The sequence below is a fragment of the Lontra canadensis genome, unplaced genomic scaffold (genome assembly GCF_010015895.1).
Source record: "Lontra canadensis isolate GAN:19392208 unplaced genomic scaffold, GSC_riverotter_1.0 scaffold105, whole genome shotgun sequence".
In the NCBI taxonomy this organism is placed as follows: Eukaryota; Metazoa; Chordata; class Mammalia; order Carnivora; family Mustelidae; genus Lontra; species Lontra canadensis.
In genome coordinates this window covers 5,267,447-5,292,426 of record NW_022631099.1, presented here as the reverse complement: position 1 = coordinate 5,292,426, position 24,980 = coordinate 5,267,447, and the positions used below count along the sequence as shown (strand labels likewise).

General features: G+C 43.2%; 1 protein-coding gene across 3 annotated transcripts in view; it reads right to left on the bottom strand.

Moving 5' to 3' along the window:
- The window catches only part of CHD6 (chromodomain helicase DNA binding protein 6), a 140,059-nt gene extending 116,377 nt beyond the window's left edge, over positions 1–23,682 (bottom strand). For 2 of the 3 annotated variants that reach the window (XM_032838476.1, XM_032838479.1), the window contains exons 1-2: positions 23,635–23,682; positions 12,067–12,587 (exon numbers count right to left, since the gene is read on the bottom strand). In XM_032838476.1, coding sequence (XP_032694367.1) covers positions 12,067–12,587; positions 23,635–23,667 — 554 coding nt within the window. In that variant the 5' untranslated portion in view covers positions 23,668–23,682. Of the gene's footprint in view, positions 1–12,066; positions 12,588–22,880; positions 22,923–23,634 lie in introns of those variants that run through there. The other variant, XM_032838477.1, reaches the window with a different exon arrangement.
- Positions 23,683–24,980: the final 1,298 nt, after the last annotated feature.

Sequence of the window (24,980 nt, the reverse complement as noted above, 5' to 3'; positions counted from 1 at the left end):
GCCCATAGCTGCAGGCCACCGCAGTTCAACCTCCAGAAGAAAAGCAGTTGCAAAGGACGGAGCTGACACCCAGAAAGATGCAAGGGAGTGTTGGAGGCAAAGAACACTAGCAGAATCCTCAACTATACTTCCCGGTTCTGATCCTTAAAATCAGTGAACCCTCTCTTACTTTTTTTTTTTTTTTTTTAACTTAATTCAAGTTGGGTTTATGTCACTTGTAACCAAGGGAGTTCTGTATAACACAAAGACCTAATAATACTCTCACCACTTAATGGCACACAGGGCTAGATCAAAGCAATTTCATTTTTATAATCCTCTTTTCTAGCTTTCAGGGTAGAACAAACTAACTTGCAAGGACAGAAAGAAAAATGGCAGACAAGATTTTTGAAGCTCAAAGTAGTTATTTTTAGTAACAGAAGTCAAACTTGATTTTACAATAAAACATGTATGTACCACACAAGTAGTACGACTAACCCATGTAACTAACAACAGCTGATTAGCAGGCCTCACCCCAAAGCTCTCCGGATGTCTTCTACACAGCTTCATCAGCCAAGAAGACTTTCTACTTCTTTACTTTCTGCAATTTGTATTAGGAAAATAAGCAATTTGGGGGCCTTCTGAATAGGAAACTACATTACAGTAGCTACTTACAGAAAATTACATAAAAGCACTAGATAGACAAGACTTTCTCAAACTTTCCTCCCAGTCTCATCTCCAATTCCCAACCTCCAGGTTTCTTTGGTAGAACTGAGAGTTAGAAACTGAGCACCAGATCTGAATATGAGAAAGATCTGGGTATGTGTCACAACACTGTTCTACTAGGAGTCATTCATGACTCTGCTTCCATAGATTCCAGGTAGTAAGAATTTTTATCTATCAAACCCCATTATTTTTTTTTAAGATTTTATTTAATTATTTGACAGAGAGATCACAAGCCGGCAGAGAGGCAGGCAAAGAGAGAGGAGGAAGCAGGCTTCCCGCTGAGCAGAGAGCCCAATGTGGGGCTCGATCCCAGGACCCTGGGACCATGACCTGAGCTGAAGGCAGAGGCTTTAACCCACTGAGCCACCCAGGCACCCCCAAACCCCATTATTTCAAAATAACTCATCATCCCATTTTTATTTTTTATTTTATTTTTTATTTTATTACTTTTTTTAAAGATCCTATTTATTTATTTGACAGACAGAGATCACAAGTAGGCAGAGAGACAGGCAGAGAGAGAGGAGGAGGCAGGCTCCCCACTGAGCAGGGAGCCCGATTCGGGGCGCGATTCCAGGACCCTGGGATCATGACCTGAACCAAAGGCAGAGGCTTTAGCCCACTGAGCCACCCAGGCGCCCCATCCATCATCATCCCATTTTTAATTTTTATTTTATTTTTTTAAAGCTTTTATTTATATATTTGACAGAGATCACAAGTAGGCAGAGAGGCAAGCAGAGAGAGAGAGGAGGAAGCAGTCTCCCTGTGGAGCAGAGAGCCCGATGTGGGGCTCGATCCCAGGACCCTGGGATCATGACCTGAACCGAAGGCAGAGGCTTTAACCCACTGAGCCACCCAGGCGCCCCCATCATCCCATTTTTAAATTAAAACTTATAGAATATCCATTAAAGTCAGCAAGAAAAATCAGTTACTGCCACAGGGAGTTGCCGTAATTCCCAAATTCAGAACTGAAAACAGCACATGATGCCAGTTACTACCTTCATAGATATGCACGTGGCTGGGGAGTACACAGCTCAGGAACTACCTTCACTCCAGGAACAACCCTTCAGAGAAGCTTCCAGTCTAGGCCTTGCCATAGGCCCTGATCTTCCTCCCAGAAGGACATACTATAAACATGGATATTACCCCCAAAGAGCCCCCCTGCACCCTTACTGCAACTTTGACTTAATGCCCATGTTAGTTCAGTCTATACACCGAGAACTGAGTTGGGCAGAGATCGCAAAAATACTGGTTAAATGAAAAAAAAAAAATATATATATATACACACACACACAGAACTAACTGTTTTAGTATAGATATAGTCAACTGTACACAAAATGAGAAGCAAACCTACCCTGTCCTCTGTCCCTTTAACTGTTATCACTAGCACCATCAAAAACAAAGATTACACTAGTTTGTGATATTATCCTAGCAAAAACATTACATACTTGTAAGATGAAAAAGTACAGTTTTAATAAGCAATCTTATTAAAAGTTATAAAAGGGGTGTTACATGCAACTAATGAATCTGAACACTACATCAAAAACTTAGATGTACTATAATATGCTGGCTAACTGAACATTTTAAAAAAAGGTATAAAAGCAAATAAAAATTCAAAAAATGTAGGATTTCAAATGACAAGCCATCACCACTTCCACCAAATCCCACTTTCTAGAAAGAACTGCCTTTGAATGAGAGCACCCTAGCTCCAATGTGTTCATGCCTCTAGTTCTTTACCTGTCAACATTAAGCAACAGCTAGTGGCATCCTGGTAGGAAAGTTGATTAATTTATATCTTACATACCTCCCCTACTCTCTCCTCTACTCAGTATTCTTGTTGAATTCTTTTAGTTTAGGCAGTATGTTTTAAATTTTCATTAATTCTTTCTTTCTCTGCTCCTGTTTTATAACTCATCCTTGTTTTGCAGACAAAATACCATCTTGAATCTGAGGACACAAACCTAACATCTTCAGAAGTTTTTTTCCTGGACTTCTTTCTTCTGAGGACAAACATTCTGCTCACTCCCTTCTCTTCTTTGCTGCTTAAAATTTTCCTCTACGGTCTCATGATCTTTGGTGGATTGCTCTTGTTCAAAATGAAGGAGGTTGAGGGGCCCCTGGGTGGCTCAGTCGGTTAAGTGCCTGCCTTCAACTCAGGTCATGATCCCAGAGTCCTGGGATCCAGACCCACATAGGGCTCCTTGCTTAGCAGGGAGCCTGCTTCTCTCTCTCCCTCTGCCTGCCACTCCCCTGCTCTCTCCCTGTCAAATAAATGAAATCTTTAAAAAATAATAAAAAATAAAGTAAAATGAATGAGGTTGATAATACAGGTGGCTGGTGAGACCAAGTCTCACCCCCGAATGAGAAGCCTGGCTTCGTACTCTGTACACATATGTAGCTGCCCTCTTGCCCCTTTTAGGGTATTGGCAGGGAAAGGCAGAACGATAGCCCTAAGTCCCTTTCCAGTTGATGGGAGTCTCCACATGGGAGTCCCAGAGCATCCCCCGGGGCAAACTGCTCAATACCTTTAAAGTAACTACCTGATTTCAGCCTGGAGCTGGCCAGCCATACAACCACTCACTCTACAGGTAGTCCCTTCAATCACCTCCACTTCTGGCCTGCCTCCCACCCCTTCTCCAGGGCTGCCAGGTCCACTGTAAGGAAGCAGCATTTCTATCTCTACTACCAAGAGCTCCTGCATGCCGGGATCCCCCACAGCATCTATCCACCAGTATGATACAGTGGCCTGCCTTGCCCAGAAATTCACATCTCTCATCTTTTAAAGATGTATTCCCCTCTGTCCTTCCTGGCATTTTGTTACTATTTGGTTAAGAATTGAAAATAAAAGTATGCTCAGTGGCCGTGTTCAAACTAGTAGCACCCCTCCGCCAACCTGCTATGGATTCTCCCAGGAGCCATCATTCTTCCTCTTCCCTTGAGCAGCCTGCGGTGAGCTCTGAAAATGATCTGCTATTCACCTGACCCAGAAAACCCTACGAAATCATGCAAATCAAGAGGTTCAAATCTTTGGTTCACTCTAAGAACACACGTGAAACTGCCCAGGCCATCTAGGGTCCGCAGAGCCCAAAAAGCCCCAAGTATGTGACAGCCACGTTGTGCAGAAGTGGGGTGTGGTGCTCGGGTGCAACTGCCTGGGGCTGGGAGGTGGGCCAGGCTGAGGAGCGGGGCTGCACGTGGGGTGCGGGGCCCACGAGCAGTGCTGAAGTTTTACCGCACAGGCTTAAAAATGCTGAGAATAATGCTGACTTAAGGGTTTAGATGCAGATTCTCTGGCCATTGAGCACACCCAGGTGAACAAACCCCAAGACGTGGCGCCAAATTTACACAGTTCACGGTCAGATTAACTCGTACACGAGCTCTCCTGGGACCACGAGATTATCCTTCCTGAAAAAGAGCAGACCATTCCAAAACCAGCAGAAGAGGCTGCACAGAAGAAAAAGATACCCCAGAAGAAACAAAAAATGTATGGCCTGGGAATCATTTCAGCATAAAATAAATGCAAGTAAAAGTAAATGCAGGAAAAAAAAACAAAACAAAACTTGAAAAGCGCCCCCCCACACATTTATTTAAATGTCTTTTGGTTTTTTGGCTTTAGGTCTTTTCTTATCTATTAACTCCTTTAATACCTGGCTCCGTACTCCCCACTTGCGAGGGACAGACTCTGCCACAACTGAAATAACTCTTATCTGCCGAATCCTTCCGGTTATTCTGTACATGGTTATGCTAGGGCCTTCTGCTTGTTTATGTTTTTGCCTCATTTTGGAACCCTCAAAGGGCTGTTTCTCTAACCCGTGAAGCTCCTCTGAGATAGGGAGGAACACAGATGATGCTTCTATGCCACCTTCCTCCCTCCACTACCCCACTCCCACCGAAGGTACTCATAAATAAAGCTAGGCACACAGGAGGCACTACAGCATACAGAAAAAAGAGGCAGGTATTCATCCAACATTCTTCTTTAGTAAGTGTTCTTTTCAGATTTAGTAAAAGCCTACTGTGTACCCAAGCCTAACTTAAAAAGCCCTGAGCACGACAGAGTAATAAGCACCCCAGGTGCTCCTAGAAAAACTTAATCCAATGGAGACTTAATCCCAATGGAGACTTAATCCAAAACTTCAGAGGTGGGTCTCTGCCCCTATCATTCGCAGTTCCTCCCTACTCCCCATAAAGCCCAGTGCGTTCCGAGCACAGGTCTCTACTCAGAACTCATATGTCTTCACATTTTTCTTCTTCCTTCTAATAACTGGTCAGAATACAAAAAACAAGTCCCCCAACAGAAAGAATGCCGTCAACACACACTCTTGAGCCTAAGCCTGGCTCCACTCAGCAAAGATCTGCAGTCTCAACAAAGATGGGTGATTGACCTTCAAGTATGACATGGAGCTGGGCTGAGTTTCACTGCCCTCCTGCATCACAGTGGCGGTCGACTCGAAGCTCTAAGGGTTATGGAACCGGAAGGTTTGGGCTTAACATCCTAGAAGCAACCCTTCAAGAAGGAAACCAGAAAAGGTAAAACCTTTCTTCCAGGATACTACTAGACTTACTGGATTTGGGAAATAATATTCTGTTCTGGGTTGACAAGCCAAAATAAATGGGGGGTAAAAGCTGAGGCCCCAAACTTGGGGTTTGTTTTGGAAAATAAAACAAACCAAACCAAACCAAAACCAAAAAAACCAAAAAACCCTCATCCAACAGGCAATTCTCAGGCACAGGGTGTCTGAGAATTCAACTCAACTCTGACACTATCTACCTGGAGATAGCATCAGATTCCACAGGTTGTGGGCCCACCGCCACAACCCTGCCCGCCCCTGGCCTCCCACTTCAGATGCCAGTCACGAGTCCAGGTTCACCTGTGCTTCTGACCAACTGCCATACACCAGAGGTTCCAGTGACCACTCCCCCCCATCCACTCACTCCCACCCCACGTTCCATTAATTTGCTAGAGCAGCTCACAGAACTCAGGGACACACTTACTTACATTTCCCAGTTTGTTAAAGGAGATGACAAAAGACACAGACGGACAGCCAGATAAGGACATCCACACGGCGAAGTCTGGGAGGACCCTGAGCACAGAAGCTTCTGTCCCCGTAGAGCTGAGCTGTGCTACCCGCCTGGCACATGGATGTATTTACGCACCTGAACGTTCCCCAAACCTGCTACTTTGGGGATTTTAGGGAGGCTTCCCCTTATTGGCATGATCAATTATTAACCCCACTTCCAGCCTCTCTCTCCTCTCTGGAAAATGAGGGGTGGGGCTGAAAACTCCAAGCTTCTAATCGTGGTTGGTCCTTCTCATGACCAGTCACCATCCACGAGTCTACCCAGCATCACCTCACCAGAACAAAAGATGCTTCTAGTATTCTGATCACTTAGGAGTTTATAAGGGTTTAGGTGCCTTTTGTCAGGAACAGGGTCACAGACAAATGGTAGAACAAGGAATGCTCCTAGTGTTCTTAACGCTGAAAAGATTACAACAGTTTCAGGAGTCTTGTGTCAAGGATGGGTCGAAGACCAAATGTGAGAATAAGAGATGAGACTGGTATTTCCATCACCCAGGAATGTACAAAGGCTTCAGGAACTCTGTGCCAGGAACCAGGGCAGAAACCAATACATGTAGTTCTTATCACTTCACAGGGCTCATCACACCGTTAGTCTCTTTTCCTCTTTTTGGTTTTCCATGCCGAGCAGATGTTAAATATAAAAATGTAAATATGCTTCATTTTCCCAGTGATCTTTTATCTGTTTCTCAAAGGATGGTATAAGAACCAAGTACACTTTAATTATCTGGCAAGCTTTGGAATTGGTAGGTTCCTGGGTCCACCTCAGACCTAATAAATCACCCCCTCTGGGGAGGTAGTCTGGAATCTACTTTCCTAACAAGCTGTCCAGGTGATTCCTTAGGCACAGCAAAGTCGGAGCTTCAGAGATCCAAGCAGACGTTCCTCCACTTGGGCTAGTTCACTGTTCAGTTTCTTTCTTTTCTTTCTTTTTTCCTTTCCTATCCTTTCCTTTCCTCTTCCCTTACCCCTACCTTTACCTTTTCTCCCTCCCTCCCTAGCTGTCTCTCTTTAAGATTTTATTTATTTGAGAGAGAGTGAGAGAGAGCATGAGCTGGGGAAGAGGCAGACTCCCCGCCGAGCAAAGAGCCCAATGTAGGGCTTGATCCCGGACCCAGGGATCATGACCTGAGCCGAAGGCAGATGTCTAACCAACAGAGCCACCCCAGCGCCCCCCCACTGGTCAGTTTCTTGACTTCTGAGAGAGAGAATATAAACTATTCTAACATAAGCAGAATTTCCAAAGCTCTAACAAAATGAACACCAACACTCAAGACCCTGACTTAAAAAAACCACCTCCAGCTCCATCTACATGTTCAGCTTCTGATTTGAGAAGAGTGCAGCCTAAAGGGCCATCAACCTAGTCCTCAGGCACTCCTCCTAGATGTGGAGTAAGAACACCAGATGGCCTCACACACACTGGAATGGGTCGTCTTTCCTGCTCATCGAACCATGCTTTGATGCCATGAAGCTAAATTTACTAAAGGCTATCTCAAGAAAGAGAAGTATGAAATTCACAGGCACACAGAAGCATCTGATCCTAAAACCGTTGCTGAGGACAGAATCCATTACATCTTGGAAGGTTTCTTAGTGAGAAATTTCTTTGACCTCCCTAAGAACTGTCAAGGTGCTTTCCTAATACCGAAGCATTTTCCCAAAGCCCTATCGACATTCTCTGGCCCCCCAGGATTGGACTTGATGCCTGCCTACCTTTTTAATGCCCTTGCTGCAGCCAGACAGGCCCTGTGTGTCTACGTCTGGAAAGGTCTGTGTATGTGTTTGGGTGTACAGGTGCATGTGTATCTTTGTCTATACATCTTCTTACACCAGTGGCCCCTTCCTCTTTGGGAAAAGGTACTGTAATTAAAAAACTGTAAAAGCAATTAATCTATACTAAGTAAAATTTACATATCAGAGTTAGGGAAATGACAGCCTTAACATGGCTTCTTCCTGGAAGAGCTTTTTTGCTTAAATTTTATTCAATAAAGAAGTGCTCAAACTCCAAGATGCAGCAAGGACATTAAAAAGGTAGGCAGGCATCAAGTCCAATCCTGGGGGGGGCCACAGAATGTCGATAGGGCTTTGGGAAAATGCTTTGGTATTAGGAAAGCACCTTGGCAGTTCTTAGGGAGGTCAAAGAAATTTCTCACTAAGAAACCTTCCAAGATGTAATGGATTCTGTCCTCAGCAACGGTTTTAGGATCAGACGCTTCTGTGTGCCTGTGAATTTCATACTTCTCTTTCTTGAGATAGCCTTTAGTTTGAAGGGAAAGGAAGAGATGATAGTTGAAAGTTCGTTTCCCCCTTCTCTTACTTGGGCATTACTACTGACATCACCCTTGAAAAGGACAATCGGCTAGGCTCTGTCATCTGTTCAGAAGAGGAGACACGTGCAGAAGCAGCAGCATGGGAAAAAGCTGGAGCCACCTTACAGTCTCTAGAGGATTCGAGGACACTGTGGGTGCCAAACTGAAATTCTACAGAAGGAGGGCCATTTCCTACAAATAAAAAAAACAATTTCTCTGACACTGGAACCTTTCCACTATTTTCTTTTCCCGACATTCCCTAGTGAGGCATAAACAGGTGCAAAGCTGCAGGAGAAAAAAGTGGGATCTGGAGTCAAATCCCAGCAGTGCTGCCCATGAGTCTTGTGCCTTAGACAAGTTATTTGTAAGATGTTCATTTCTTTAGTTAAAGTCGAGCCACTACCTACTATTATTTAACAATGGAAAAAAAAATAATGGGAGTTATTATATCTGACATGGGTCTTATTTTCAGGGAAAGAGCTCTATTCATTTGTTCTAGGAAAACAAATTATATACATAAGATATATAGTGTATAAATGCATAAATTATACATAATATATAAATATGCAAAGTATGTAAATTATATATTATAATACATAAATACATAAACACTCTTAATGTACCGAACATCCTGGCAAAGCTCTCTGGTGACTGACCCCCAAGAGCATACAAGACAAAGCACAGTGGTCCCGACCTCAGGCACTTAACTGACGTTGATGAGACAAGTCGTACACAATGACAGCTTATGACTGAAAGGCACAATCTGCGAAGGGCAATGTCCAGGACTGGGAATCAGGAGGTCTGAGTTTATGACACACCCCTGTACACAAGTCACTTCTCAGTGCATCTCCCTCTTCCTGGCTGCAGTATGACAGGTCAGACTCGCTCTCCTCAGTCTTCCCAGGGAAAAAGTCTCTGATTCACAACGTGGAGCAAGACTCTAAGTGCTATGGAAGAGGGGACACGCTAGCCCACTGGTTTGGGGAAGCTCTATGGAGAACTAGGACTTGCACTCAGATCTGGAAACGGAAAGGACTTGGGGTCCTAGGAGAAGGACAAGGGCGTCATGTGGGAGGAATACAGCAGGAGCGATCCAGAAGAAACAAGACAAGTGTCTTCAGGGGCCAGTGACAACAGTCTAGCTGGTGAGGTCGCTTATCAGAGACCAGAAGTGGGGCTAGGGTCACACTCCAAAGGGTTTAGATAACAGAGAAAGGAGTCTGGACTTTGTCTTGGAAGCAGTAGGAACAACCGGAGTTGCACAGAAGGCATAAACTGTTGGAGGAAATCTCATTTCCCAGTCCCCCGGTTTTACTCCTGAGGAGGGAGTAATACTGGCGACAGACTTTCAGCCCTTCTTCAAACTCCTCCCACGTCTCTGACCAGAGACCTCTCGGACTGGAGAGACTGGGAAAAGGAACAGCGCAGACACGGCCCAGCGTGTGCTCCAGGCTTCAGTGCCTGCGGTTCTGGGGGACAAACTCAACAGAGGGAGTAACAAGCAGCCCCATTCCAGCCCGAGCTGGCGGAGGCTCTTCAACCTGGTTTATAATAACCGAAGCGATCACTGCAACTCCATCTTTGCTGACTACTTCCAAACTGATTTGGAAGGAAGAGAGGTGATTTGGAAGGAAGGCATTTGACTCACCACCTTTTCCAACTACAAAGAGAAATAAGACAGTAACAGTGAGATTCACCGGTGGAAGCTGGCAAGATGAACCAAAAGTGGAAAAGACCGGAAGCCTTAAATCAATTACGGAGCTCCCACGATGATCCAAGTGCCCAGTGAATGATCTGCAACTACCAATATACCAGTCAGTACCTACTCAAATCAAAACATGCACCTGAGCCAATCTGCGAGAAAGCAAAGGAGAAGCATAAAAAACTGAGACTCAATTCCCAACATTTTCCTTCAATTAATGTCCTTTCATAACTAAAACTGCTTCTGTTGACCAGTGGGATCTTTAATTAAAGGAACCAATGCCATTTGCTAAATATATAAAGGACAAGACATGAAAGGCTCACCAGGGCAAAATCCCACCAAGCTACACAGAATTCTCATGTTACAAGTCATCATGTTACAAGTCAGTTTTACATAGGCCGCACATCAAGAGAGAAAGCCTCATGTAACCTGCCCACGTTGCTGAAGAGATAACCAGCTCTGCCAGCATCTTCTCAAAGGGTGTCTTCCGCTGCCAGAAGTCAGCAGCCCCTGAAAACACTACCAAGCACTTCTCCAGCTCACTTATACTGTATGCAGCTTACTAAGATCACAGACAGTGATAACAGTATTGCTACACATATACAGGACACCTAAAGCTGTTCTGTGAAATGCCTCCTTGTGGCCCCCAAATTATGGCAATGTCTATATACTCATCTCCTTGTTTCATAGCTCACACAAAGTAAATGTGAAATGCTTTAAGCAGGTAAGTACGAGAGACCAGTGCTAGTGAGCTCAGATTCCTATGGCTTTCTAATCCCTTATACAAACAGACCAAATCCTTAGCAGAGCTGTGAAAACTCTCCTCCCGTGACCCTAATTCTAAAACACTATCCTCGGGGATTCCTCTGTTCTCTCAATGTCACCCCACTAGCTCACATCTGCTGCTCCTTCACAAGTGTTACTGCCCTGAAGAACCATTTCAGCTTCTCCAAAGTAACTTGGAGATGAGAGTTACAGCAGAAGACAGAGACTCACCTCTGCCACGCCACACACACATCAGAGATCAGAGTACGCTCACTGGCTTCACTAAGAAACAGCCCCCAAGTTCCCTCTTAGTGAGAATCCTGATTTTTACCTACCTCTCTTGACCTTCTATAAGGTACTTGAGGTCCGCTGTCTATAAACTACATTCCTAGGATCCCCCCACACCACAAGCGTCTATGATAGATAAAAGATGCAATCCCCTGCCATGGAGAAGGAAATGAATGTTATCGGGCAGTTTTAACTTGGATTATGAAGTTATCCATCTGGTCCCAACAAAATCCCTTTGAAAACGAACGGAACTATATGGTAATTCTGAGTCATAGCATAAACCATCCAAAATGCTGTCCTTTCTTTAAAACTTACTTCCTCCATGCCTGACCCCATACAGGTCTGATGGTCTCATTACTTTACGTCAACATTCCCATTAATCTCTGGGTTTTTATGGGTGCTCCTGCTCTACATTCTGCCTCTGCACTGTGATTTTAGAAACTTAAATTCCTCAACTTCCTTTTAACTATGTAGAGGTTACGTATTTTTTGCTTTACATTTCCACACCAAGTTTAAATATAATGTTCTGCACGAAGAATTTAGAGAGACAAAATAAAAAAACATTCCATTTGTACACAATTGCAAATGTGGAGTTTCCTGGGTGAAGAGGACCTGTGGATGCTGACAGGATATCTTGCCGGGACCCCTAATGCCGCCCACCCCATGCCCTCTGGACTCTCTACTGGGGTTTCTACTGGTCTCTACACAGCGCCCCCTTCCTGAGCACTACTCAGGTGTCTGGCACTGCGGTAGATCCTGAACGAGAGAAACACACCAGGAACAGCCCCATACTAGAGAGTTTGTGGCCAAGGGAAGCCGGGCAGTCCTCTCCTGTCTGCGCATACCCACGGCTCTCCCAGACTGCCCGAACACTGATTCCCGGGACCGGGCACAGCCCTGGGAGCTGCCCCTCGACCACTCCACACTGCTGCTGTCCCCCAAACTACTGCCCTCTCTGTGTTGTACCTTGGATGTCCCCTCCCTTATACCCTGTGTGTGGGAAGGTATTTTCATTTTTCTTAATCCAAAAGGAATGTAAGAAACGGCAGGGCCAGTACTGAGGTTATCTTTCTCTCATCAGGAGGTGAGAAAGTGGTTCATTTTGGATGAAGCAGAAGAGCTATGTCCAGGGGCTGGAGTAAGGCCAACGGTAAACCATTCTGTGCACACAGAGCCAAGTGTGCCAGGGTTTGGGGTGGGGGGGCGCATTGGGGGGTGGGGAGAGACACACCTGGCCTTCTTGGACTTCGTCCTGGCTATGGAGTCAGCGCTGCTCCTCTTCTCTTTGGCCTCCTTGGTGCCCGAGGCCTCCCGGGGCTTCCGCGCTTTCTTGGCTCCGTCCTTCTGCTTAGGCTCCTTGGGCTCCTTGGCCCTTTTGGGCTCCTTGGCCTTGCGGGGTTCCTTTGGCTCTCTAGGTTCTCGCTTCCTCTTTGGCTTGGGCTCCCTGTCCTTGCTTCCCTTTGCTGTACCCTCTTGCTCTCCTGGATCCTTTTTCTTCCTTTTTTTCTTTACTCCAGTGCCTCCCCCTCCACTGTCCTCCATTCCATTATGGGATGTCATTTTCCTAGGAAAAAGGGTCTCGGCTTCCTCTTCTGCAGCATACAGGTCTTTCTGAGGCAGACAGTGACTGGCAACATCTTCGATTTTCTCTTCCTGATCAGTGCTGCGGTCAAACGGGGAGGGGGATTTGTAGTCAAAATTGACAGAGGCATCAGACATTGGGGAGTGATTCAGAACTTTTAAATTTGACAACTGTAAAAGAGAGAGAAACAAGAACATTACTTTTCCATTGCATGCTTCCTACAAAAGTGTTACGACGTCTGAATGCATGGATTTATTCAACATTTACTGATTTCCTACCATGTGTTAGTTCTTCATGTGCTGGGTCTTGGGAAGATTGTGGCAACCAGGACACACTTTATTTGTGTTTGCCTCTGCCTTTGTGGACCTCCACCAAGCCACTGTTAGCATACAAAAAATCTGTATGTTTGGAAAAAAAAAAAAAAAACCAAAAAACAAAACCAAAACCCTACCACTCTGAAGGATTTCCATGTTGTGCGCCAAAATCTGAAACACCTTAGAAGTCCCACATCTAGAACAGACAATGATGATGTCCCACAAGGTACCTTTGGATCTTAGAAACACTGTTGACCCAGAACGGCATTTCTCACATGAGCACACAAAAGTTCTGCTCAAATGTGCTCATAAAAAAAAAGTGGTTATCACTGGATGGCAAGGACGCAGCAGCAAACTTGGCGTGGTGCTGATTTCCCCAAATCTTTGCTCTCGCTTATCTTCAAGCTGCATCAATATTCAGCTGCATCAATATTCAGAAAGCCAGAAAGCCTGGATCATTCAAACCTACATCTTTTATTTTTCCTCTGTATGATCATCTAAGCCCCCAGATGCAGCACCAAATAACCTTTGGCCACTTGCAAAGCAAACAAACAAACAAAAAACCCAAACAAACAAAAAACCCCACAAAAAAAAAACACAAAAAAACCCTGCCCATATAGGAGAAAGCTTTATTGTGACAGACACCACTAGAAGGAATGTGTCACAGAAGCTGAAGGCATCTTCCTAAAAAGGAAGTTCTGAAGCTGTTTTTGAGCACCATTAAATAAAGGTGCGGCTTCCCAAGGTGGCCACTTTCAGGAAACATCCCTTTGGAAGGAGAAGTCTCATCTCAGACTTTCAGGTCTGGTTACATAGAGTATATCTGTCATTTCATAACCAAGCTAAGGTTGGCAATAATCCGATAATGTGGGTGCTGGTTTCAGGAAATAATTTAAGGAGAGCCTGGGAAGGACAAGCAGGCTTTCCAGGAAGCTGGCTACAATCATCTTGGTGTGATGGCTTAGGAACAGCACCATTTGTGACTAGTCCGCTCCCCTAACAAGAGGCTTGGTGTGTGCTAAAGGGCACAGACACTTGCTTAGGTGGCATGGCTTCCTTCCAGTGTTCTGGTTACCCAATCTGTGCTCAGACTTCCTGGCCCACCCTGGGAGTGATGGAGTGCAAAATTCAGCTGCATGTTTCCCCTCCTGTGTTTTGCAGCTCCCTTCCCTCGTCCAGTACTCCCAAACATAACACTGAGAATCCCAGGAGAAAAAGATGAAAGAAAAGAAGGATTTTTTTGGATCTTTATCATAAATAAAGTCTAGTGTCATAAACAAGCCTAAGTCCAGAAGGAATTGGTCTTTCTGGCAGCATTTACTACTTGAAAGAAAGAAAGAAAAAGAAAACAATACAGTTCAGTTTGACTACCTCACTGCTGACTCAGTGCTTAGGACGGCTTAGCAAAAGGAGAAGCTAAGCGAACTTAAAAGAAATTCAAAATCACCACAAGAAAGTGGTCCAGATGGTAGATTTTATGCTACACTTTTTACCACAATAAAAAGAAAAAAAAAAAAAAGGCAATAAGAAACGTAAGAGGGCATAACAGGTATCCTGGTGAAGCTCGAACCTGAGAGGACACAGCCATCCCTGGGATATTACTGAATTCTGTGCCAGGGACACCTGACCCTCAGGAAACAAGATATTGCTTAGTGTGCAAGGGTGGAAACACTAAAAAAGCAAGAGATACAAGTTAGTTTATTAAAGAGGCTTTCAAAGATGACATATTCAAGACCAAATTCTACCACGGCAGCTCTCTGTAGTTTTTACAAAAGTGGGACCCTCTTTTCAACTCGTACCCCATTTCAAGGTCTATCTTTTGAAGGCCAGGGTGTTCCAGAGCTGAGGCAGATGGAGGCAGGCAGTGGAAACTGGATATTCCATCACTAGGGCAGTGACAACAGCAACAGCTAACATTTGTTGGACATGTATCATACGGATATACTCAGAATTATGCAAACATGCTTCCTGATATCTCTATCTTCACAACAACCCCGAAAGGTCAGTATAAAGACACAAAGAGACGACTACTGATGTTCGGTAACATACCCACAGACATACACCTAGTGAGTAGAGGAATTTGGATCTGGACCTTCCAGCCAAGAGCTAGTGCTCACTTCACTGAGAACTTTATGACATACATCCCAGGAAACCACAATTGCTGAACTTCCTTAGACATGTAAAATGGACTTGGCCTATACAACCATTCTGGGAAAAGGTCAGGTATTTCTTATAAACATAAACATAGAACTAGCTGACATCTCAGCAACTCTGAGGAATCACGAATAGTTACCTGCTTTCATTTTACAGAGAAGACAGGTCAGAGAGATGAAGCAACTTGTCAAAAGGTCAGATTCCAGGGCACCTGGGTGGCTCAGTCGAATAAGGTCTGCCTTTGGCTGAGGTCATGATCTCAGGGTTCTGGGATGGAGCCCTGCGTCAAGCTCCCTGCTCAGCAGGGAGTCTGCTTCTCCTTCTGCCTCTGCCTCCCCTCCCACCCCCCGACTTGTGATTTCTCTAATAATGAAATAAATTCTTTAAAAAAAAAAAAGGTTGGGCTGCCTGGGTGGCTGGGTGGCTCAATTGTTTAAGCATCTGCTTTCAGCTCAGGGCACGATCCTGGGGTCCTGGGATCGAGCCCTGCATTGGGCTCCCTTCTCAGCGCAAGCCTGCTTCTCCTTCTGCTTGCTGCTCCCCTTGCTTGTGCTCTCTCTCTCTCTCCCTAGCAAATAAATAAATAATTTTTTAAAAGGTTATATTCCTAAGGAGTGGCAGAGCAGGGACATCCTACAGGAAGAAGGGAACCCCAAGAAACGCAGCACAATTAGTCAATGTTAAAAAGGGAGAAGTATCCCAAGAGGAAGATATTAGTATTGAAAAAATAAAACTAAATCCCCAAAGTCAATAACCCACCAGAAATGTTTTAAGACACCTTGTTGGGGAGCTTGGGAAAGACATCTGCTGAGGATTAAAAAATTTAACAAAAAATATTTCTTCCATGTGTCTCAGGGTCAATGGAAAAGAGTCAAAGGCCTCAATAAACTGTTTTCAGCCTCTACCAAGAAAGACAGTAAATCACCACTTGGAAAATGGCCCTAAAGGGAACAGACTGGCAATGATGGGCACAGTACCAACAATATTTTACAGTATACTGACAATTTACTAAACAGAGATGAGCACCTAGAACACAGGATGAAATGGAGAGGCCAACTATAAAAAAACAAACAACAAAACAAAACAAAAAAAACACGCAACAACACTAGCTCATAAACTGCACTATTAGCACTAAAACCACTTCTTTGACTCAAAATTAGCAACCTATGATATTCCGGGAAAAGACACTTAAAGATACGAATCCAGATAAACTGGATTTGGGTCAGCTGTAAAGGATTTAAGAACTCCAGAGAGATTATGGCCTAGGTCAATGGTTCCCAAACAGAGGTCCAAGGACAAACCAGGGTTATTCTCCCAAGAATCACTCGAGTATTTGAAAGTCAAAATAGACTCTAATTAAGAAAATCACCCATGGTACAACATGGACAGACCTTGAAAACATGCTAAGTGGAAGAAGCCAGGTACAGAAGACTACATATTGTATAATTCCATTTATACGAAATGCCCAGAATAGGCATATCCAGAGAGACAAGAAGTAAATTAATGGTTGCCAGGGCCTGAGGGAAGAGGAAAAAAGGAGTGTCTGCTAATGGGCATATGGTTTCTTCTGGGGATGATGAAATGTTCTGGAATCAAATAGTGGTGATCTATATACAATCTTGTTACTATACTAAAAACTACTAAATTGCACAACTTAAAACTATAACAGAATTTACAGAATGTGAATTATATCTCAATTTTTAAGAATCCAATATAAGAACAAATCGAAAATGGTCCTGTCAGACATCGCTGACAGCTCTACTATTAAAAAGACTTCTGCAGGGGAATATAGTAACAATACCAAAATTTTAATTATGGATATGCTTTTAAACTGAGCGATTTCTCTTACAGCACAAGCTAAGGAAACATTTAGGTTCTCTGAAGACTTAGAATATCTGATACATAATTTCTAACGGGGGGTGGAAACACTATAAATAACCTATCTGTCAACCTTTAGTAAAATGTTTAAATTAATAGCACATCCATTATATGGGATAGTATTATGCAGCCATTGTTACATTATCATATTGTATTATATTATTATTAATTATAAAGTTTTAGTTAACATAAAAAAAGTCCACAACATGTTGGAAAGGGTGGGGGGGAATCTATGATCTAATCCCATTTTTGTTTTATAAAAATGCTATTTTTCAACACTAGCTTTTTAAAATAAAATTAGGACACATACCAAATGTTAACCATCATTATGTCTGGGTGATAGGACTGTGGGTAACATTCACTTCTTTCTTTATAACTTTCTCAAAGTTATTATTTGTTTCCATCTGTCTCCCATGACGAGAATGTAAGCTTCAGTAACTGAGGTATTCCCCAATCTTTGTGGCTTATGATAAAACTCCATCATACAGTTATTGAATGAAATGAGTATTTTCAATTTGAAAAACAGAAGTCTATAAAATTGTACATGTAAATAAAAAAAAACAACAAATTCCTGTGTATAGAAGAAAGAATAGAAGAAAATCGACAAAAAGTTAATAGTCATCATTTGAGGCTGTGCAAATTTGGTTGTTTAATTTTTCTACATAGACATCTACATTTTCAGTAACAAGGATTACTTTTGCAATACCTGTAATAAAAATATTTTCACATCTATGTAACAGAAAAATCTTAAAAGACTTTAATAATGAACAGGAAAAGCTTTCTTGCCAGACAATTCATACTCCTCCAAACTACCATGATTCAGGAACTGAAGACTAAATACGAGAGGCCCCAGCACTGCGCTCACACTTGACTGAGTGCCGGCAAAGAGAGTACTCACTGCCCTCTGGTCGGAAAGCGCCCCGCACGCCCTCCATCCCAAAGTGCTTCGGTGTGTCTTTGACCCAGGGGTGAGCGAGGTCCAGCTACTGCTGCTGTCTGCCTCATAGTCTACCATCTTTTCCAGCAGGAAGATGAAAATGCTCTATGTTTAGACTTAATGTCAAGAAATTAGCTTAGAATAGCTTATCTAAATTTGAGACCTTCTGACCTTTTTTAACATCTAAATAATAAAAATGAAAATAAGATCCACTACTTTTATTAATGATTCGGTCTGCAGACATTTTCAGGTGGCAAAAGTTATTTTCCAATTAAAATTTGGACTGTCTTACTCTTTCACCTTCGCTTTCTTCTAAAAGAATATTTCCTATGGTTATCTGACCATGGGATAGACTAAAGGCGAAAACCCACATTCCCTCGCCTTACTGCCCTTGCACTGGGCTCAGTCATTTGGCAAGCAAGCTGTGCTGGGTGAGCAAGACCCAGGAACAATGTCCAACTGTGTGTGTGTGTGTGTGTCCTTCTGTGTTTCCTCCTCCATTTAGAATATTCAACCCCTCTTTACCCAGGAGTGCTGTGCTCTGGATGACAAAGCAAGGATTCTGACCCTGATGTGGCTCCTTACATAGTCACAGCTGGTTAGCGCCAGGAGGAGGGGAGGTCAGTTTCAAGGCATCTAAGGATAATGCAGGTATAGGTGTCCACAGGGCTCTCGGGTGTAACTTCCAAAAGACATTTTTCCTTCCTTCCTCCCCCCCGCTTTTTTTTTTTTTTTTTTTTTAAGATTTTGTTTGTTTGTTTGAGAGACAGACAGAGCAGGGACAGAGGGAGAGGGAGAAGCAGACTCCCTGCCTAGCAGGGAGCCTGATTTTGGGGCTCAATCCCAGGACCCTGAGATCATGACCCAAGCTGAAGGCAGATGCTTAACCCCTGAGCCGCCAGGCGCCCCCTCCGAAAGACATTTCTACAAGAATGAGTCAGAGAAGAATGGACAAAGAGAAAACAGGACCAAAACCTGCCAAGCATTAATATTAAGGGTCCCCAAAGGAAGACCTACAGAGAGGGTGAGAAAGAGCGATTTGGTCAGTGATGTAGTCGGGAAAAAGTAAGAAAGTGTGGTATCACAGAAGCCAGAAGATGAGAGCGCTTCCAGACAGAATGACTACAGGCATCCAATGCTGCTGAAAAGCTGGTAAATTAAGGACTGAAGAGTGGTGGACCGATGTGCGAACTTCAAACTCCCTCTTGCCAGAGTCCTAGAATCGGTCATTCTTAGTCCCCACCTCTATTATCACACTTTTGCATTTAAAACCCGGGAGTGGGGGGGGGGGGGGTTTCTCTCACCATGTTTCAAGAGTCTCAGAGATTTAACTTCTCCAGACCTGCAAAGTCAATCTAAACCTTGTTAATTCCGGGCAGTAACAAAACCCGGGGCAGGCAGATTATTAAATTTAGATGCAGACAGTGAAGAGTAAGAAGGAGAGAGAGAAAACAATACTTCCCAAGCACCCTGCCCGCCCTCCAGTAATGCTCCCCATGTGACCATTTGCATCCACAGGCCCAGTGACAGATACATGTAATTTCTTTTCTTCACAGGATGCTTTTAAACCTTCCCTTCTTTAGGCTACGCAATCCTAGTTTCATCCATCATACTTCATATGAAGTAAGTCGGCGTTCTTTTACCGTCCTCATCGCTGTGCTCAGGCTTCTCAAGTATGTTTCAGAACACAGAACGAATTAGGGCAACAACAAAAAATCTGTCAAGGTATGTCAAAAGATAGAGAAAAACAGTCAATGCTCAGATTTCTTTTCTTTTTTTTTTTCAGAGGAGGAGGAATTTGGGTAAGGTCCATTTTAAGTCCTTTTTGAAACATGACTCCAGGGTGAGGCTGTTTAAAAGCTTGCTTCTACTGAGAAATTTACTAACACTCCCTCTGTAGGCATGCTGAAAAGGCCTTCCAGTGACTGCCAAATGGAAGGTCTGGCTGGTATCAGCTCGTATCTTAAGACCCTCTGCAATATGACACTGAAAAGTCTAAGAAATTAATTATTTATTCATCCATATGATCAACTTTGCTACTCCTCTTTCACTGTTCTGAGCTGTGGTGATGTATATTGGTGGTACACACCATCTTAGGGAGGGGAGTTCTCACCTTCCCCCCACCACAGAGCACATCTGGGACTAATTCGTTTGGGAATCTGATGGCCAGCTCAATCCATCATGCCTTTTTTAAAAGAGTTTATTTATTTAATGAGAGAGAGAGAGAGAGAGAGAGTGCAAGTGGGGAGGGGGAAGCAGAAGGAAAAGAGAGAGAGAGAATCCCAAGTAGACTCCACATCAAGCACAGAGCCCAATGCAGGGCTTGCTCTCACATCCTGGAGACCACAGCCTAAGCCAAAGTCAAGAGTCCATATGCTTACTCAACTGAGCCAGGCACCCCAATCCAACATGCCTCTTATCTTAGTTTATCTCTGGTCACCACCCAAAATTTAGCACTCCACACTCTAGGCCCTTCCACTCTCCTTTATTCTCCTATGCTTCACCTTCCCAAACCCAACCATCTACCACTCTCTTCCCTCCCAAGCTTTCCTCCTGGATCTTCAGGAACAACCTGACTAAGCCTGGCTCTACCCAGAAGACTCCATCTCTTGGAAACCTTCTCAGATTCTCTGGTGGGGCTGACGTGCCCCAAACCTCCATACTCCGCAGTTCCATAGCGTCACTCCTCCACCCACAGTGCAGATCCCTGAGTCTTCTGAGGCTTCTGCCACTCCTACTCTAACTGCCTGTTTGTAACCAGACTAAACTTCCTTAAGAAAAGAAAACCTAACTTTCTGTCAGTTTTGTAGCTGGCCCCACACAGACCCTCAAATATTTTCTGATGACTAACTGCTGGAAAAACTCAACAAATATTTGTTTAGTGAACAAATTACATCCATATTCACTCTAGAGAAGGAAACAGGGTCTAATAATCCCAAGGTTGTTGAGATTCCCACCATATATCTGAAGAAAACACTTTCCGCTGCACCTTTTCATTTTCTGGAAGTCTCAGAATAAGGGGCTCTACCGATCTGACTTTTGGTCATGGGGTCTGGAGAGAAGGTTCTCTCCTAACTACTTACTGCAAGTCTAGGTTAACCTCCTGGTCAGGCTCCAGGTTTTAATCCTATACTTATTCCTGTTGCATTCGTGCTCACGAACTTTCCTCTACATTGAATATGTGCACCAAAAACCCGCTTACCATGTACCATATATCAAATGATATTAACCATATCTTGTACTTCTCTCAGTGCCATGCAAGGAGCTGGGATGAGTAACAATCAGTACTTCCTTACCGTAGGTTTGTTACCACTAACATGAACTACAGCTCTTCCCCTTACAAAGCAGTAGTTACTCCACAACAGTAGTGGTGCAAGGGTTTTCAGTGATTAGAGTTCACATCTTATTCCTCTAGCAAAATGTTCCTCTGCCTAATACCGCTTGGTCTTCTTAGGGATTACAATGTATACATTTCTTAGTAGAAGAAGTTTATTTTTGATACAGATAAAAGACTATAGCGCCCAAGTGACTACTTTTTAAATATTTTATTAACGTCTATTTTTCTTGCAACACTTCTTTAGACAATACAGAGTCAATCTCTAAATCCTTTGTCCTTGGCACACTACTCCCATTATGCCCTTTCTGGTTAATAAGAAGTATGATTATTTATTACTAAGTTCTGAATAACTTGTAAAATCTTTCATCACAATTTAATTTACCTTGATAAAATTTTGGACAAGAAAATGAGGATTTTTCAAGATCAGAACACATTTAACATGTCATTTTCCACCTCCAGAGAAGAGGAAAAATGAATTGATAGGAAGGAGGGTTTTTAAAGAGTGGACATTTTATTTGCTGTTACTACTAACACCTTAGAAACACGGTAAGGGAAAGGACAAAGTCTGATGGTTAATTTTCTCATTCTACTGGATGATTTCCTTGCCACTGACACACTGAATGCCAAGTACTTGATAAGCCATCCTATTTAATCCAATACCTTAGAAGGCATGTATGATTGCTTCCCTCTAAGTGATAGGAAAACAGCCTGAACTTGTCCAAAGTCACAGTGATATGGTAGTCAGTTTCAATCTCCTTCTACCAAATTCTGTCAGGCAGTGAACTCTACACATGTGTTCAATCCCAGTACCTAGAGATTGCTTTGGCATGAACCTAAGTTTCTATTTTCATGCCCTGTAGTTCAGTCATCAGTATGGTCTATCACCTGGAAAAGAAGCAGGATCAATTCCTCCTGAAAGTAACTCCACTGAATTAACTTGCTCCTCTACCATAGCTAATACTAATTTTTAAGGAGAAACCCTGCCCCATTGGTCAATACTACAGTCGAAATGAAAACTTATCTAACTGAGGCTGTGTGATAGCAGGCTGACAGGCTAAGGTCTTCATATGAACCAGTAAAATCTCAAGAGAAAGAAACATAAATTCATGCTGGTGTAATTCTGGTAAAGAGTTTTCTTAGGGAGAGGGGCACCTGGCTGGCTCAGTTGGTTGAACATGAGACTCCTGATCTACAGGTCATCAGTTCAAGCCCCATGCTGAGTGTAGAGATCACTTTAAAAAAAAAAAAAAAAAGTGTTTTAACTGAAACAAAAGCTTACCTTAAAGAATGTTTAAAACATTAAATATGCAGAATGTTTTAAGAAACATACACCTGCCCATGTATCATAGATGATGATAGTTTTGAAGGCTTGGGGTTCTCTTCAGTCATGTGTTCTTTTTAACTAGGTGGATATGCTGTGATATAAACAGTCCCGTTTGATGGACATGAACGTTCATTTCCATTTCTGTGCTATAAGCAAAGCAGCAGTGAAAATCTTTGTTCACCCAGTCGACACCTGTTTGAGTATCTTCATAGGATAAACTCCTGGCAGATGGGACTGCACTAGCTGTAGCGTTTGTCTACCAGCTGAGGACGCTCGAGAGCCAGGACGGGAAGAAATCAGTGTGGGGGACTAGGTTTAGTCATCGCTCTTCCTGTTGAGAACTGGCAGCAGACCTGTCGATTTTTTCCTAAAACCATTTGTTTTGGTTTGGTTTCACAAGGACGTATCCACTGGGACAGACCAGCGAGTAATCCTTGTAACCATATCCCCAGGTCACCCTGTATCTGACTAGTCAGTGCTCCCCAGAAGCGGAGAGCAAAGTGGCTGATACCAACCAACCTCTTTGCACAGAGTCTCCGTGAAGGCCAGGGGTTCGGATATCCCCAGTTACCGGACTGTCCTTTAATTCTGTAAGAGGAAAACCAGCCCTTCAGAGACAGTCTAAGAGACTAAGTACTCCTCCCTGCGCCACACTGGTTGGGGTCTCTTGGTTCTTCTGAATAGGGAACCAGAAGTCTCAACCAGGGAAAGATTTTGGCAGGATGAGTCATGCTGGCCAAATGTTTTTTTATCAATTCTCCCTTCATGAAATGAAATGCCGAATGGTCGGTGTTCACATCCTTCTAATTAGTTCACTATTTTGTCTAGGAGGAAACTTTCACAGGTCATTATGAGTATGACTTTTCTAAATGAGAATGCTTTTAGATTAAGCAAACATCCAGAAAGATAGATACATAAACTATAAAGAACTGACCACATCTCAGAAAGCTGTTCCAGGGGAGGAAAAAATTTCTCTTTTATATAGCTAATTTTGAATAATATTTTGACTTCCAGTTTTCATTATACTTATTCCCATATGGAGCTGACCTGAGCATAAGTAAAAATTAAGTCATTCAAAACACAGCTCTCAGTGACCAGGTGGAGAATGGGGAAAAGCAGCAGCAGGGTAACTGCCAGAGGCTAGGAGCTAAGCCCTAACTGCCAGCAACTGTACGGGGTAATATGGGGATAAAGAAGCATCGGGGAGTGTAGGCTGGGTGCATTCACTTAAAGATACGTGATTGAAAAAAAAAAAAGATATACGATCACTTACCTGCTTCTCTTTCTTTTGTATTTTCATTATCATCTATTGAAGGAAGATACTTGTATCTCTAAAAGATAAAAAAAAAAAAAAAGGCAAGGATTACGGTAAAATCCAAAATGAAACATTTAAGGTGACCTCAGGATTAACTGTGACACATTTAGAAAACACAGAAATGAGGTTGCTTCTACAGAACATTTACAATCATGTAACAACAGTCAATAGCCACCCCTAGAGTATGGTTTTGTTTTTGTTTTTGTTTCAAGATTTTACTTATTTAATTGACAGAGAGAGGGAGAGAGGAAACACACAAGGGAAGTGCCAGAGGGAGATGCAGGGAGCACGACGTGGGGCTCAATCCCAGATCATGACCTGATTCGAAGGCAGATGCTTAACCGACTGAGCCACCCAGGTGTTGTGTCCCCCCACCCCCATGGTCCTAACCCTATCTAACCCTAACCCAAACCCTAATTTATTGCTTCAGATGGGTGGAGTCAAAAAGAAACTATCTTTGTAGGTAAAATAAGTTATAAAAGATGCTGGCCTATTAAATTACAAAGTAAACTAAAAGAGGAATCTTTTTTTTTTTTTAAAGATTTTATTTATTTATTTGACAGACAGAAATCACAAGTAGGCAGAGAGGCAGGCAGAGAGAGAGAAGGGGAAGCAGGCTCCCTACCGAGCAGAGAGCCCGATGCAGGGCTCCATCCCAGGACCCTGAGATCATGACCTGAGCCGAAAGCAGAGGCTTAACCCACTGAGCCACCCAGGTGTCCCTAAAAGAGGAATCTTAAAATAATGATGTGACTATACTGAGAGGAATGGAAGAGGGGCATAAAAACAAGTCCTCACTTCTTCTGGAAGGAAATCAGTAAAATATGTCATAACTGATAAGTCAAGAAATAGAAATATACACTGTTAAAAAAAGAGAGAGAGAGAGAGAGCTAAAGGATTTAAAAGTGGTTCTCTTGAAGGCCAGAGAGGGAAGCTGGTGTGAGATAGGACAGGTCAGTGTGCCATGTCATCACATGCCCCCTTATATTATCTGATGTTTGAAACCACATACATGTTATTTGACAAAATAAGTTCCATTCCAATATTTGGTAGTTTTAAATGACCGATTATACTGTACCCAGATTTAAGCCCCCATCTCCGCCCCAACCATAACACTCATGATGACACTGAACTATTTTTGTAAATGACTTTAGAGGACCATAGCAGTTAAGAGCCTGGCTTTAGAGGTCCAGAAGTGCTTTGGGACATCCCAGGAACCAGAAAGAACCCTAGTCTAAGAAATCTGGAATCTGGGGCTACCTGAAACACTAAGTAGTAGTCCCTCAGGTCTAAAGTTCTCAATT